The following is a 16502-nucleotide window of genomic DNA, read 5'->3' as shown; positions in this document are numbered from 1 at the left end:
AAATAATAACAGGCACCTGTGTGTGGGAAACTGTATTTTCTCATACTCTGCTTTACTCACTTTAATCTTCTTGGCCTTCTGTGTTCCACGGGCCTTCTCTGTGCTCTTCTTCCTCTTTTTGGATTTGCTCCTTTTGACTCTGTTGACAGTGAGTTTGATGCTGGTTGGTGTGTGCTGGGTGGCAGTATAGGAGATGGTGGAGGGTGACACCTCTTCATCACCACTCTCGGTTGCGCTACTCTCTCCAGCTACAAAAAAAAGAGCAAATAAACAGGTGTTGATAAACCGCCTTCTCTGAGATGAAAACTGTAGTTTATGAAGTGAACTGTGATACCTGAGACATTTTCTGTTTTTTTCCTGTGTTGGCCTTTTACTCCTTTCCTTCTGTCCAGTCCCCTGTGATACAAAGGCAACAAAACAAATCAGACAAAAAAAATTAAAGGGGGCGATGTCATAAAGGCTTTTACCGCATGTTGTATTATTGTCACAGCCTGAATTTTAATAAAAAATAATTTTCTCTTATTTCCATTAAACAGGTTAAGTGCTACACACTTGTACCAGTTACAGCAGTTGGAACCTATGTTCCAGCATTCAGACAAGAAGGGCTTTTACACGTCTCACCTGCAGTTGTCGCATTTGATGAGCAGGCCGTCCGGCGTCAGGTTGCAGTGACACCAGGAGGCCCCATCCTCCTCTGAGGAGCTGTCGCTGTCGGCCGAGTTGTCCTCAGCAGTATCGTGATAGTGAGAGCTGCGTACCACGCCGTTGAGATCCATACGGGGAATGATGGTTTGAGAGAGCGGGGAGGCGGGTGGGGTTGGGGGAGGGGGCGCGCCATAGTTGTGATCCTGACAACACACAACGGAAGACTGTTGCATCTTCAAACAACGGGTGTTCAGGCAAAAAAGGGAAACGGAAAATGGAGACGAATGAAAATGAGGGCAAAAAAAAAAAAAAAAAAACCAAGTATGTGAAACAGTTCAGTTGTTAATACCAGAAGTAGTGTGTGGTTACCAAAGACTAATAGCAGGACTCATATTTATACATCTAAACTACAAACATCACCAGTTCTTAGTTTTACTCTTATTGTGAAATCATAACAGAAGACACTTGAAAAGATTAGGAAAAAGGAAAGATCAGATAGATTAAACTGGGTCATTTTAAGCCACTAAAACATTCACAATTGTACACAAGTACTCCCATTATGAAAAGTAATACTTCAATAAGACATGCTATGATTAGAGCTGATGATTAGGGAAGAGCCGTATGAACTCACAGCATATGGTAGCCCCCGATACCCATGACTCTGTGCGCTCCCACAGCTGTGGTTGTTGTAGTTTTTCTCATTCACTGCAGGGCTTGCTTCAACTGACTCAGGGCTGGAAAAAATAACAATATATATATATATTTAAAACATTGTAAGCGACACATAGATAATGCTGTAGACATTTCCCCACTTTGTTACACAAGCATCTGTTTTAATAAAGATCAGTCACTAGATGGCACCAAGATCCTTCACTCGCTGCCCTGCCTGGAAGAGCAGCAATTTAGGAAATGGAATGTGGGCCGCCATTATGTTATGCAACTCCCTCGCCCTTTAGTTAAGGTCTAACCAGACCAGGAACAACCTTTCCTACTCTTGCCTCGTACTCCAATACTGAAGCTAACATCAAGGTTAAAAAAAATAATAATAATAAATAACCACTGTGTGTGTAGTATGTCTGTCTGTCTTTTTTTTTTTTTTTTTTTTAAACTCCCCTGCCTGAGCTTTGCAGGAAACTGAAGGGGGCCATGAACAGGGTTGGATGGGAAAGGGTCCAACTGCATTCCAAATAACCTCAGTCACGTAGGCAGATTTACCTTCAAAGAAGTGGCAACTGTGCTCACTTGATCTGTCTGTATACATTTTTTCAGATGCTATTCAATAGTTCGGGCATGGAGAAGAACAACATACATCTAGCTGCTTAATAAGAGGTGGAAGATAAGAACCTGTGACACAGGGAGAATAATTCAACTCTTGGATATTGGCTGTTCTTTTTGTCTGTGTAACAGACAGTGGTTGTCTCAAGTCAACTTAAAACAACCTTGAAAATTCATGTCAAAATGTCACATCTGGTATTTTTTTCAATGTCTATCAAAATACAGACTTCATGTAACATCATGTTACAGTTTTATGTTCAAAGTACAAAGCAGTCCCCTTAGAAATTATTTCAAAATAACACATTTGATTATGCATTGTGTAAGCGCTTCTTGAATTCATCTTAGAGGGCACTGGGGGTGCAGCAGTGTTAGCATCATATTCATACTTTGTTAGAAACAAATAATCACATTTTCCAAACACAGGAAATGCCCTTCAAACAGAAAGAAAATGTTCTGCTTTATGATGACTACTGCCATTGCTTTCAGCATTTCTTTTGCCCTGAGCACTCAAGCTACTTTACTCTTTTGCCCTTGGTCAGATCTTTGCAATCTTAAATTCCCTGTTCAACCACATTAACGCTTATGTTTAACAAATAATGAGCAGCTAGAGCATTATATAGTTCCACATAAACGCACATTTTCCAGACATCTCTGGATATGGTTGAAAACTTATCTGACTCCTTGTTGTGCAGTACAGTAGCAATACATGTAGATAATCAGGTTAAACAGGAAGTTTGTTTTCCTGGCACTCTTGTTCTATTTAAGCCATGTTACATCCGCATATGAGTATAAGGAGGTTGGGAAACATTTTATCAGTAGAGCTGATGATCTTAACAACAAAACCCAGCTCTTACAGAACATTTCTTGCAAGTCACACCTTGCTGAAACTGACTACGTACTCTGATCCAGCAGCCATATCTGAATAAGACGTTTCAGGTGTGGTGACTCCCAGAGCGATTACTATGCTCATGACGTCCAGCACAGCGACGCGTGGGAGGGGGGGAAGAGGGGGGAGGAAGGGGAGGGGAAGGGGGGGGACAGGATGGGATAGGGGAAGGAGGAGAGGTGAAGCGAGGAATCACAGGGTCCCAATTACAGCAACAGACCACTCCAGAGGTGGGGTGCCGCCGAGCCGTAGCCCACGGCTCACGGTCATGGGGGACCTGAGAAGAATGGGTACAAGACAGACATGCCATCAGTTACATACAGATCCATTGCCTGAATACAGACAATCAACGAATGGCTCAAAATAAGCAATGCATCTTGGAATGAACTGCATATTCAATCATAGACATGTTATCTTCTATAGACAGCTTTGTGTGTCTAATATTATAAAACAGGAAGTATTATTGTGATTTAAATGTAATATCAGGAATGGCACAGATATAAAACGGTTCCAGTAAGGCATCAAATGCCAACCTTTTTGCCCCATTTCCTGAAAATCTTGGACTCAAGAACAATTTACTCACATTTCATATCCATTTCACTTTTTTGCAAACTGTCATCCAACAACTATTCATCCATACCTATTGCCTGACATTTCAACTGCAGTATTTATCATTTACATTTAGTCAAATCCTTTAAAAATGAAAAGTCAAATGGTTTACTCTTTATGTTTAGAGCATAATTAACTGCTAACTGTATTTACAGCTAATAATTTTCAAATGTCTTACAAAACATAACTGTTTGCTAAACATAGTATTTTTTCTGTTATGTTTAGCTAACATTTCTGCTCATTTATCCTTATTGTTAGCTAGTTGCAACTTCTCGTGTAGGCCTTTAACAAAAAGGTTTCACTTGTTACCAGTACCAAGTAAGGTATTTTTGTATTTGTTTGTGTATTTCTACAGGTTTTTCATGACACCTAGCAGTTAATTTATACTTCCTGTTCTTACTTTTGTTTATTTAAGTGTTTTATTGGGGAGTGGACCGTCAGTTACTTCCCACGAAAGCAACCCTGACTCCCACCCACGAAGGTACTTGTACCCTTGGTTGCAAATCACTGCAGTAAACCAAAGGGAAAGTGTGTGCAATGCCAGGAACCTGGACACACAGCTAAATTGAATGCAGCTGTTAATCATTTTCATATTTAGTGTGGTTTTCCTGTTATGGAATCAGAGTGTCAGCATTGAAAAAAGGCTACAGACTTATGTTTAGTGAAACGCTGACTCTATACCTACTCAAACAACTTTCCTTGTCACAGCTGTTTGATTAAACAATGAATAAGTTACTGAGTTGCCTCCAACATTTTTTTTTCCAACAGCTTTCCAAAGGTCAACATTTATGGTGAAGTCCATATTTCTGATTAGACACAAAAAGATGACCACTAACTGAATGTACATTCCCTAATGAAAAAGACAGGGCTTGTTTATAAGGGCACTTTACCATATATAAACATTAATATATAAACAACTACCAGAGTTTACAACAGGTTACTGCCTTGACTGAAAACTGACAGTGTTGTCAGGTTGCCACGACCACATAACCTAAACATTAAACAGGAAACCCACTGTTGCACAAATAACGAAGAACCAAATTTGCTGAGTCATCTTGACAATAAAGGCTTCATGTAGTCGAAGAGAGCATTTATCTGCCTGCGTCTACAATGATAACTTGATAAGGACATTGTGTGATGGGCCCATCTCTTATCCATACGGAGGTGTTTAACATGGAGGAGGGAGGTGAGACTATTCAAAGAGCAGAAAAAACAACCAGGGGATTTACAGCTCTGCTTACACTCCCATCAGGATGCAGTAATGGAGAAACCAATAGGAGGCGCTTTTTTGCTCAGACAGCTGTAGAGGTGAGTCATTCAAGATGAGGCCCATCCCTCTTGTCATGTGACCACACTTAGCTGAAACACTGACCCACACTGTATCTTGTTCTCCTGCTTGCGCTCGCTCAACAACCCTGACAGAAGCGGAGCTAAAGGCAAGATCTGCAGAAAGAGGAACACGTCTTCCTGTGCGCTGTTCACACGACAATGAGAGGATTTGGCTCTCACCAAGGTCATCCCCTGGTCAAACAAGCAAATAGATACATTAGCTTATAAAACCCCATAGTGATAAGATCCATTGCAACAAGAGTAAGCCCGACACTCAAACAGGCTGCTTTAATAGCAGGCATCCATGTTAATTAAGAACAACAGGATGCATGACATTTCTAGAGTGGTCCCTTGGCTACAGCGAGTGCTGCCCTTGTGCCCCAGCCCCAAGACAACTACAGAAAGATTGGGAGCTTCCAATAATGTCAAGGTCAGCTCACTGTCAAAAAGAATGTCAGCACCATAGAGCTGAAAATGCACATGTGCCTATGCACATGGGAAGGTGACAAGAAGAAAACAGCTCCCATGCATCTATCAGATAAGGACACAAGACACATACACACAAAAATATTTCGCTCTTTCAGGAACTGCTCTTTAAGCATGACTTACTGGATACATGAAAACAAACAACAAGCACAGACAGACAACGACTAACTGAAGTTTGCCTCAGATTTAGATATTTAGAAGATGGCATGTAGTAGAGCACCTCATTCAGGGGCTCTTTAAGCTGCTGGCGATCCCTGTGGAAGATCACTGCCTCAGAAATAGACACCTTGGGCCTACCCAACTCAAAGTCTCACTACTTGGGATCCTTCCAAAAGAACCAGACGGGGTGCTAGGGAGGTAAATTCCATACGAAGAAGGAAAGCCTTTCTTTACCTCGCTTCTCCTCCCTAACACCACCCTCTCTCCCTTGTTCATTCCTCCAGCCATGAATACTGGGCTCAAATTACCAAAAGGCTCAAAGTCTTTTCACTTCAGTAGAACAGAGGCCATTTCGGAGACAAGTCCAAAGGGGAGGAACATGCACACAAAATGAACAGCTCATAAGGAGACACAAACGTCACTTAAATCTCTCTCATAATGCCAGACGAGTCTTTGTATATTGTACAAATACCTGGTTTAAATAGTGAGCACATTTCATATAGTGACGAGCATGCATATATATTATTAAAATATGACAAATTAACATCAGAAAAATGAATGAACTGCGTCTGAATAGTGCATAACACAATGCGCCACACTATGAATGATGTACGCTGCTCACGCACTGCACTAAAAGATAAACTCTAAAATAACAAAACAACATCATCCAGCTATTTTCTTATCTGAAGTGGGTCACGGGAGCACCAGCAAGGAATCCCAGATCTCCCTCTCGTCAGCTACCTCCACCAGCTTAACCAGGGAAATGCCAAGCCTTTCCCAGGCCAGCTCATAGACATACCATATTTTCCACAATGTAAGTCGCACTTAACTTTAAATTTCTCCAAAATTGACAGTACACCTTATAATCCAGTGCAGCTTATGTATGATTTCTGGTTGTGCTTACTGACCTCGAACCGATTTTATGAGGTACACGGCGCTCAAAAATCTGTCAAAAATGTTTTAGTATGACTTTAGTAAGTTATGAAGCTGCACCGCTTGATGGATTATCGGAGCATTACGGCTACCGTAGTCAGGCGCCTGGCGGAGTAATCCAGGTCCTCCGTCCGCTTCAGGCCCCAAAGTCAAACGAACACTGCAGCATCACTGAGAGTTAAAAACTAAAAATTTTCACCTTTAATAAAATTATCAGTGTTGCTGCTTTACCAGGTGTAACAATTAAGTTTAACATCCAGGCATCCATGAAAACAGAAGTCAGCAGGAAGTTAGCTCGCTAGTTTCCACCTAAAAACATGATATAGCATGTTCTGACAGAGATTTCTGAAAAAATTAAACGTACAGCTCTGCTATCACTTCCAACATAAATGAAGACAGAAAACTAAACAGCAGTGACGTTTGTAGGGTTACTGAAGTTGGGCTAGCTGGTATATAATGCTGTGCTATGTGATCGCTAGCGACACAGCTATGTTAGCATAACATAAACACAGTGAAGCTGGAGGGATGAACGCTGACTTTTTTTTTTTACTTAATAAAAGTTAACGTGAGGGCTCCTGATGCTGTAAATGGACCAAACTTCAGGAGAACAACAGAGATAATCCATCCACATTACGAGGTTATTCATTAATATACTGCAACAACAAGGGATTGGAGCAGCTGCGAGAGATTTCAATATTAATGAATCAATGGTACGGAAGTTAAGCAAAAAGAGTAAGCTGAGTAAAGTTTGATCCGATTTTGTTTCGCTTAATGCGCCTTATAATTCAGTGCGCCTTATGTATGAAAACAGACCCGCTCATCGACAGTGCGCCTTATAATCCGGTGCGCCTTATGGTCCTAAAATACTGTAATATTCCCAGCACGTCCCAGATCAACGCCAGAGCCTCGACCTGGTAGGACATGCCAGGCTGGAACAGCTTACCCTGGAGGCAACAGCCATCTTCTTTTCGATGTTGAGGAGTACCGGCTCTACTCTGAACCCCTCCAGAATGACTAAACTTGTCATCCTATTGCCAGGCCAGAGCTCATCCACCTTTCGGATAAAGCTCATTTATGCTACCGGTATCCGTGATCTCATTCTAATTCTAATAATAATAATAATAATAATAATAATAATAATAATAAAAAAAAATTGGATTTATATAGCGCTTTTCAAGGCTAGTTTCAAGGCACCCAAAGCGCTTTACAATGCCACTATTCATTCACTCTCACATTCACACACGGGTGGAGGTAAGCTACGGTAATAGTGTTAATAATAAGATCAGGCCTAGAGTAACAGATGTTTGGCATTTCTCAACAACAAGACGGCATCTGGTGGCAGATAGATGCATAACATTTAGGCCATATATGCACACACAATCTAACATGGTGCTTCACAAATAACAACAGAATGGCAAATTTAATCTTAGTCCAGATCATTTCCTCTACTGCAGCACTATTAACCAAGTCTTTATGTAACCAAATTATAACGACCTTACATGATGGACCATATTAATTTGGCAAATAAACGAACAAAAACAAAACATTGTTCTAAAGAAATGTACAGATTAAGTCAATAAAAACTACAAAACGACAGGAAGTCCAGATTTGGTTTACCACATCGAACGAGTAACAAAAAACTATGGTGAATGTTCAAAAGTTTAGCATCATACCTGCTGCTGGTAAGCATTACACCAACATTTTCAATCCCAATACAGATAATGTGTCCTTGAGGAATACGGCTTTGTTTTAGATGGTGCAACTAGCCAACTTCACAAACTGCCCTTGGTAATCTATGCCAGAAATGCTACTCAGATAAATTTTTATTCTCGTTTTTTCAATGTACAATGGCAGTGACCAGTTCAACACCACCAACCAGGACAATGAGCTGTACATCTCCACAACATTCGAGAAGGCTAGAGTACCAACCTTCCTTCTAAAAATGATCCAGTAATGTGGTTGACTAGAACTATACAACATTTGAGTAGCATTTAAGAACGAGTTATAAAATCCTTCACCTCCAAGCCTTAGAATAGGACTGCAATATCACTTCTGCATTAAGGTAATGCTGATATTACCATGTGAGAAAGGCACAGCACTGGAATAAATGCAATTAAGTCAACTGAACAAACTCTAGAGCATGTACTGTGGCCATTTTGTTTACAGTAAAATGTTGACTTCAGTGTTGCAAATTTAAAATACTGTTTTTGAAGCTACACTAAGAGCTAAATGACCTCCAAGAGACAAAGAACATGGCACTACAGGTACACTACACTACAGGTAGAACACTGAAAAACAACCACTGGCTTTGTTTTTCTTTCTGAAAATGAAAGAAATACAAAGCCAGTGGCTATTCTCAGATTTCAATTTCACAAAGATTAACCTGTGCGTGCATTTTTTTTTTCTATTTTATGTGCCATTACAATTTTGACTAAGACATTAAATTAACTGGCGAAGCAGGCCAAACACCATGTCTTGCCACCTATAGCTTTGATGAAACCAATAAGTGGTCTTCACAGGCACAAACATAAACAAAAACAACAACAACAAAAGCAAAAAATTCCCCAAAAACAAAACTGGAGTTTAACATCATGTCCATGCACAGTGTCCACCTGTGCCCGACCAAGCCTCCACAACACGTACAGTCCAGTGAGATTACACCAACCCCCTCACTCTGCCCCCGCACACATGCTGGCTGTACTAGGCAGGATATGAATATATCTGCCATTCCCCAGAAATGTGCAGGTTGAACTGCACTCTAAGCAACAGCAAAAGGAAATAGAAGATGAAGAGCAGGCAAATCAATAGGGCCTGGCTTAAAGACAAACGGGATATGCGGTCAGGGAGAGCATGGCTCAGTCCAGATCTTATTTCACACTTACCCAAACAAATTCACAATAAAACAAAATGATAAACACACACACACACACACACACACACACACACTAAACAGGATGTGAGGGACTTTAACATAGATTTGTACCGAGCATTTTGACATGCATTATAATGCTGCTTCGCAGATTTCTCTAAACACAGAACATCTACAGGATAATGAGCCTCTTAAGGGAGGATATGAAAAGATGGCCTTTATGGAAGGTATTTTTATCCACGTAGTTCATTTGTACATTTTAATATGACTAACAATGGCTTCCACTGCCATGGTGACATAACAGTTTGTTTCTCTCAAGCAACAAAATATTACTATTATTATTCTCATAAAAAGAAGGCAAAAATCACCCACACAGCTCAATCAGTAGCTTATTCCAAACTGTGTCATTCTCTTCCCTGAAATCTTTGAACCAGGCAAAATAGAACATTTGAATAAACAAGATGAAACATTCAGATACTTGGGACTACAGACTATCCCTCACTGCACTGCAGCAGCATAATCGTGGGCTTCAACCACAATTACAAAGTGCAAGAGCTGCCTGAAACAGATATGGTTTCCACACAGCCAGCCAGCTGAGAATGCTCCTGGAACAAGCTGTGATCTGACTGAGGCATCAGCCAACTGTTCAGGCAACTGTACACAAATATAAACAACAAAGCCTACTCTGCATAACCTCAAAACATGTGGGTAAAGGGACAAAGTATGAATAAGTGATGCAAGCATCAGGTCCACACACAGTTAAGAATATTATATGCTATAGTGACTTGCAGCTGAGTTTATCTGTCACTAGATAATGCTTCAACTTTAGCCATGATGTGGCTGTTGTCATGCTGAGCGGTCAAGCTTCCTGGGAGCGCAGTGTGGCCTGCCATTAACACAACAATGTCCAGCTGCCTGAATGGACCAGGACCAGACTGGAGATGAGAGACACACAATAGAGAACAAAGGCCAAGTGGGTGCTGTAAGAAGGGTGAGGGAGAGAGCAGTCGACAGCAGGGCTAAGCATGACATAAAATCAATCATCTGTTTCAAGCCAAACAAGCCAGCTACTGTCCATTTCAGGCTCAGTAACCCTGAAGAGGAACAAACAAAGGACTAAGCAAAATTCAGACAGTGTCTTTCTGCCACACCTGTATGGTCATTCTTCCCCTGAAGTCGAAGTCAAATGGGCTGCTATTAAAGACTGACTCAGCGCACCAAAACAACAGCAACATTAAAAGGATAATAACCAACAGGGTTACTGTAGTGATAAACCTCAACTGAAAATTTCTCTGTTGGGGAGCTAACTAAGCTAAACATTTTAAAAAGCTTCAGAGAACACTCGAGTTTTCATGAATAGCAGAATTCCCTTTAAAATACTACTAAATGTGGGAAGAGATATTTTCCAAGGAGTAGTCTAGCAAAGGTATGAGAGGAAGCTCCCCACCCCCCACACACACACACAAAAGGAGGAGGAATCTTGTTGTTAGGTAAGCTCATGCTCTGACATAATATAAACCCTCTGTCCTACACCACGTGATCTCACTGCATGACAAACACATTTACATGACATTTCCATTTCCTCTTTTGGGTGACAGTATTATCTAGAGTGGCATGAGGCCTTGCCCTGCCACCACGTTGCTGCAGCATACATATGCTGTACTTTCTGGTGTGAGACTGGAAGGTGTCACTCAAAGGAGAAAAGAGTGGACCTTGGCAGCCATTTTGAACTGCTGTTATATATAAGCCTTTCATAGTCCAAGTCAGATGTCCCTCTCTCTCTCCCTCTCTCCCCCCCCAGGTTGCACTGGTCACTCATTTACCCCATTTTTAGTCCCAGTGTTGTGCATTAGAAAAAAGGGCATCTGCAGCAGACTCTTGTCTGGATTGACTTTGGTACCAAAAAAATGCTTTTCCTTCTGCTCTGTTTTATTTTTAAGCTTTCTACCAGACTGACAGCACCCTCAGGGCACTCACATCCAGATTTGTCCTTTTAGATTTTCCAATCTGATGTTTTTTACAAAACAGCTGGGCAGTTCATCATCATCACAATTATTATTGTGGTGAGCACTGGAAGAGGCAGTAAGACTGGAGAGGAAAGAAAGAAACAGGATTAATGTGGCGAAGTCTAAAATGGCTGCCTGCAGTTCAAAAGGTGGACGGGACAGACAGAAACTCTAAGCTGTATGCAAAACCACATACCAGTAGAGAGCAAGATGAGCAATGTGAGGTAAGACAAAGAAAAGGAAATGAAGGACACAACATCACAGTGCACTAAAACAAGGAGAGAGAGAGAGAAAGAGCAAGCAAGCAAGCAAAAGAGACGATTACATAGATTGCCTGCTTCACCCCCCTTCAGCCTTGTGTTTCTTTTTTTTTTTTTTTTAACCCTAGCCGCCTCCTCCTCCTCCATTATTCTCCCAAGAAGCATTGCTTCTCGGCACAAAACAGAATTAACCAGCGCAGCCCTCTGCAACACTGCTCCCCCAGCACTGAGGAAGAGCTGCGCCCCATTGGAGCAACTTCAGAGCTCATGCACCAATAGGAAGCCACCACTAAGGCAGGCGTCACAGGGACTTGTTTTTAACCCTGTTGTGAAAGACAGCAAGCCGCATAACACACAGCGGCTGCAGAGGAAATGCTACAGAGGAGAAAGTAATATGTACCTAAAATTAAGAAAAAAAGGCTTGATGGGTAGCTCAAGGGTATTGAAGATATTAAAAAGATAAATAACACTTTAAAAATTTATTTTAAAAAAGATTAATTTGTATTTAAGGAATAAAACATTGTTAATAAAATGCACCGCAACTAAAATGCATATGACATATTCACTGAAGTGAATACAGGTTACATGGAACCACAATGGTAACTTGGCTAACTTGATCACATGAGCACAGCACACACAAAACCTTATTACAATATCAATAGCTACACCTGCCCTCCATGTAATGATACAGAGTGTCATCAGCATGCAAATGGAAAGCTAAGAGGATAGGGTCCCCCCCCCCCCTTTTCCCTCACAGCAACAATCCCTGCGCCCTTCTCCCACTGTCTGCACGCAGAGAGAATCCTGTCTTCATTTGGAAATAGGCCAACATCCTGCTTTATTCTCCTCTGTACATAAACATAAACCAGAGTTAAAAATCTCTAAAGATTTTGCATGATCCACAGTGCCTACTCGGGCCAATTATGCTTTCAAGGACATGTCATGAAGCAGTTATATGTCTTTGTCTTAAATTGCTAGGTGAAAATTATTAAGTGAAGCGGAGCATTTCTCACCAACACAAAAACTGGGCCAAGCTAACCTTGTCTGTCTGCACATTCTTCATATTGCCAAATTTTCAGCGGCCCATAGTGGGAAAGAAGGGTCCATGTCCCTCAGACATTTCCACTCACATGTACACACAAGTACTAATTATTATGCTCTCAAAGACAGCCTAACTGATGTAACTACCCCTACCCCCACCACAAAAACACACACCTCTCGCTAAAACATATGCAAAGCTACTTGATAGGCCTGGAAAACCAATATGGCAGAAGGCTTTCCGACAGAGCAGTAACAAGCAACCCAGCAGTACAGTTTTAGCTTCCTTGGAGTGGTGGGTCAAGTAAGTAACGTTTGCTGCTGTATGTACTTGCCCCTGTCCTAAATACTAGATGCATTTCTTACTCTCTCCCATGTCTTTGTCTCTGTTAGTAAGTGTATTGTTTGTTCAAGATAAGAAATGGGGGGGAGGGGGGGGACTGCAGCTCACTCTGTCTATTAAAAGACAGGAAACATATTCAGAGAATGCTAGTTGCAACCGATCAAAACAATCCTTGGAAAACTGATCTGGCTTCCAATAGTCATACAGATCGATCCAAATACTTAACTCTGGCTGAACCCCCAGCAAGGCACGTGTAACCTTTGTACTCATGAAGCTAGGTAAAAGAGGGCTCAGTGGAGAAGAAGCCACATATGTTTTGTAGCCTCAAATCTCCTTATTAGGTAGATTTTTAGTGGTGAGCAACCAAACAACAAATAACTTAACGATTACCATCTGGGTTCATAGTATAGTATTCAGTTACATAAGTAATTTAAAACTAAAATAAATGAAAAAATAATAATGGAAATGAGACAAAATAAAGCCCTTGTGAATTCAAGACAGATCTCACGTCCAGTGGTTTTGATTCAACTGTCCTACCAAAGCAAAAGCACTGTCTCCCTTCTCTACTTGCTGCGTCCACAGCGCCGAATTTCAGCTCCGCACAATGCAAGCTTATGTGGTGCGACTCAGAGGAGAAACTCTACTCTGGCAACAAACTGGGCAACAGTTTGTATTCCGAAATACGCTCATCATGAAATAAGCCACACAGGGAAAGGTATTGTTTTATGCTATTACTTTGCATAGAGATACTCTAATCTAAACTTCGAAATTGAATAACAATCCAGAGCTTTTTTCCTTCTCACCCCAACGGAGGTGTAGGTGAAAACGAAATACGGTGTCATAATCAAGAAAAGGTTGGGAATGTCAAACACCACAAAGTACGACGTGTTAAAACGTAACAAGACGTTTAGTAGTCTTCAACTTGAGTAAAAGTTGTGATTGCTACAGTCAGACTTCAACAGTGCTACTCACACGCTGGAATTAAAAAAATGGAGGCTAAAAAAGGAAACAAGCGCTCCCCTCTCTGAAATACCACCCATTTCTTTTAACCGCCACCACGGAGACTGGGGGTTGGTAGGTTGGGGGAGGTGAAGAACAGCAAGTCACTACCCAACAACTCTGGTTTTCTGTTTGTTAGAGCTAGAGCCTACATCCACAGAGGGAAAACAAGAGGCAAGAGATATATGGCCAAAGCACAACTGAGCTTTTTCAGTATGAACAACACACCCGAGCGAAGCTAGGAATGAGACAAATGCATTAACATGATGTAGCAAACACCACCATGATGTGAGCGCCGTATTTTCCATAAAACTCGGGGCAGAAATCCACGGGATTTCGGCTTGCAAACACATCATCGTGTGTATACACATCAAAGACTTCTCTGCGTGTGTATGAGCTGTAGAATACTGGTTCAAAATAAGGACACAATTGCCTGCAGAACATTCAGAAAGTTAGCTCAAAGGCTAGGTTAGCATTTGTTGCCTCTGCTAACGTTCTCCAACGCAGCAGCTGTCCGCTGAGCTTACATGAGTGGCAAACCATTTCACGACTTTACTTTCAAACACTTTGAGAATTTCGTGGTAACAATGGAAACTATTTAAAACAATGCTGTCAATAAACAACGCAACAAATCGTTTTTGACTTAAGGTGAAACAAGTTTGCATTTTCCTGTGCGCTCTGGTTCTGAACTTTTAAGCCCAACAAACAGAATGCATTTGTATTCTAATCTGACACTAACACAATAACATGCCTAGAAACGCAAAAGTGTAGTGTGCTGTTACTAATGTTTTGAATTTGTAAGGTTAACCACTGCGGGGGCTTGGTATTCAAACTTAAACAACTTGAAGTTTATTTATAAATGTTTGAAAACGACATTAGTTCTCTCGTGGAAAAATACAGTTTACTTAAGTACTCGTGTAACGTTAGAACGACAGCCAACTGGGACACGTTTAGCTTTCACATTAACACCAATAAAATAATAAGAAAAATAATTAAGGGACCTCTAATGGCCTAAATGCTACACGAGTAAAACTCGTGTTAACTTACATGATGTTACTAACAGATTTACGTACGTAGTTCAAATACTGGTCGAACATTAGAGCTCAACAAAACTAACAGTGTGATGGATTCTCAGACTACCGAGCTAGCTATAAAAAAAACAACACGAGGAGCCGACGAAAAGGGCACGGAAGTCCAGACACAGCCCGGAGCAGCCCTGTAAGGCAGACCATCGATAAAGGTCGCTTTTTAGCCAGCCAAGCAAACTACTCTTCTGGAAATAACTTATTGTAATAAATTGAAGTAGGCGCTAGGTACTTAGCTAGCTAAGTTATGTAGCTTCGTAGCTGAGGTGGGTAGACGGAAAATATGGTTATTTGGTGTGTTGGTTATAGTTACAAACCCTCGTATATAGCGAGAACTATATAGCCAATTGACACAAATGTTAAGTACTCACCTAAAGAGGCATTCCAAACTTGTATAAACGAGGTAATATAATGTAAAGTAGGAAGTCCTTAGAGCATCCCAACATCGATTCCAATCAGGCCTGTATATCGGCCTCGGAGTCTCCTGTATCCTTTGCCCTTATAAGTGGCTCCCTCTCCAGGGTTAGGAAACAAACTTCTCAGGGTCTCCCACGCATAGACGGAAAGTTAAATTCCCTGTGCTGTTCACGTGCACTGCATCCATTGAGTATCTATATTAGCTCCCCGGCAAATACATCAGTTTATTTTAGTGTCTTGTATATTTACAATCGCTATTTATAATGGGGCATAAGCTGCTGTATGTGATACAGAGCTCTGATTCTGTCTCGGTCCTTACATTCGCAGAGGCGCCCATCCCCCTCCTCGCCGGCATCGACCGCGGGTCCCAGCGAAACTGACACACAACCACGCCACGGGGTTTCCCTGGCGACCGTGCAGGGGCCCTCTCCTTGGGCGGCCCTTGCTGATGTTTCCCGCCTCTCGTCAGTGATTCGATTCCAATATGTCACTCATGTTACGCACGCGATATACGTGCAAGTCATTGGCGAAAGGCAGCGTCGATTATTTTTTCCTTTTACTACGTAAAACAGGGCGGGTACTGCTTTGAGGAGTGGTGCGAAAATTTCCTTTCATTATATGTGTGTAGTGGTGGTGAACAGGCAGGAGTGAATGGCAGGATCGGGAGATAATTTGATACCCAGCAGAGGATCTGTACCTTCAGAGTTTCGGGAATTGTTCTTTATTAAATTCACATGCCGTGGAATTTATTTTAAGTCGTTAGTGGGATTATTGCTTTTTATTTGTGTGTTACTTTCATCTACTGTGGAAGGAGTGTTTGTACTAATACATAGTAGCAAGCGTTAGCTACACGGGGTCTCTGGGGCCCAGTTCCAGGGACACCAAAGGCAGGGTTAGCCCACTGGGTCAGCCCCACCTACCGATATGTCAGATGAATGGAGTATGAGGTGTCGTTTTGGTAGCGTCTGCTGAGGGGTTGGACAGGGAACTTGACCAGTACTCCTGGGTTGCATCCACTTATTACTGGTCCCTCCTACTTCTGTCCCGCTGCCGAAACCAGTATTTTCCTACACTTGTACAGAAAAAAGTGGCCGTCACAACGAAAACAACGCTAGCCGTTGCTCAATAAATCCACTCCCGGGAGTTATATCCGAAAAATGAGC

At 41.6% G+C, this 16502-nt stretch overlaps 1 protein-coding gene across 5 annotated transcripts in view; it reads right to left on the bottom strand.

Annotated features, from left to right (window-relative positions):
* setd5 (SET domain containing 5) overlaps positions 1–15739 on the bottom strand; it is a 29318-nt gene extending 13579 nt beyond the window's left edge. For 2 of the 5 annotated variants that reach the window (XM_085455605.1, XM_085455609.1), the window contains exons 1-6: positions 15294–15739; positions 2820–3083; positions 1277–1379; positions 622–878; positions 335–396; positions 61–248 (exon numbers count right to left, since the gene is read on the bottom strand). In XM_085455605.1, the coding sequence (XP_085311731.1) occupies positions 61–248; positions 335–396; positions 622–878; positions 1277–1379; positions 2820–2890 (681 nt within the window). In that variant the 5' untranslated portion in view covers positions 2891–3083; positions 15294–15739. The remainder of the gene's footprint in view (positions 1–60; positions 249–334; positions 397–621; positions 879–1276; positions 1380–2819; positions 3084–15293) is intronic. The other 3 variants (XM_085455607.1, XM_085455610.1, XM_085455606.1) reach the window with 2 other exon arrangements.
* Positions 15740–16502: the final 763 nt, after the last annotated feature.

This window comes from Copadichromis virginalis, linkage group LG5 (genome assembly GCF_057382275.1).
Source record: "Copadichromis virginalis isolate Kocher_CV1m ecotype Utaka linkage group LG5, C_Virginalis_male_GT1.1, whole genome shotgun sequence".
Lineage (NCBI taxonomy): Eukaryota > Metazoa > Chordata > Actinopteri > Cichliformes > Cichlidae > Copadichromis > Copadichromis virginalis.
Note: the sequence above shows the minus strand (reverse complement) of the source record. Positions and strands in the feature narration are given on the sequence as shown.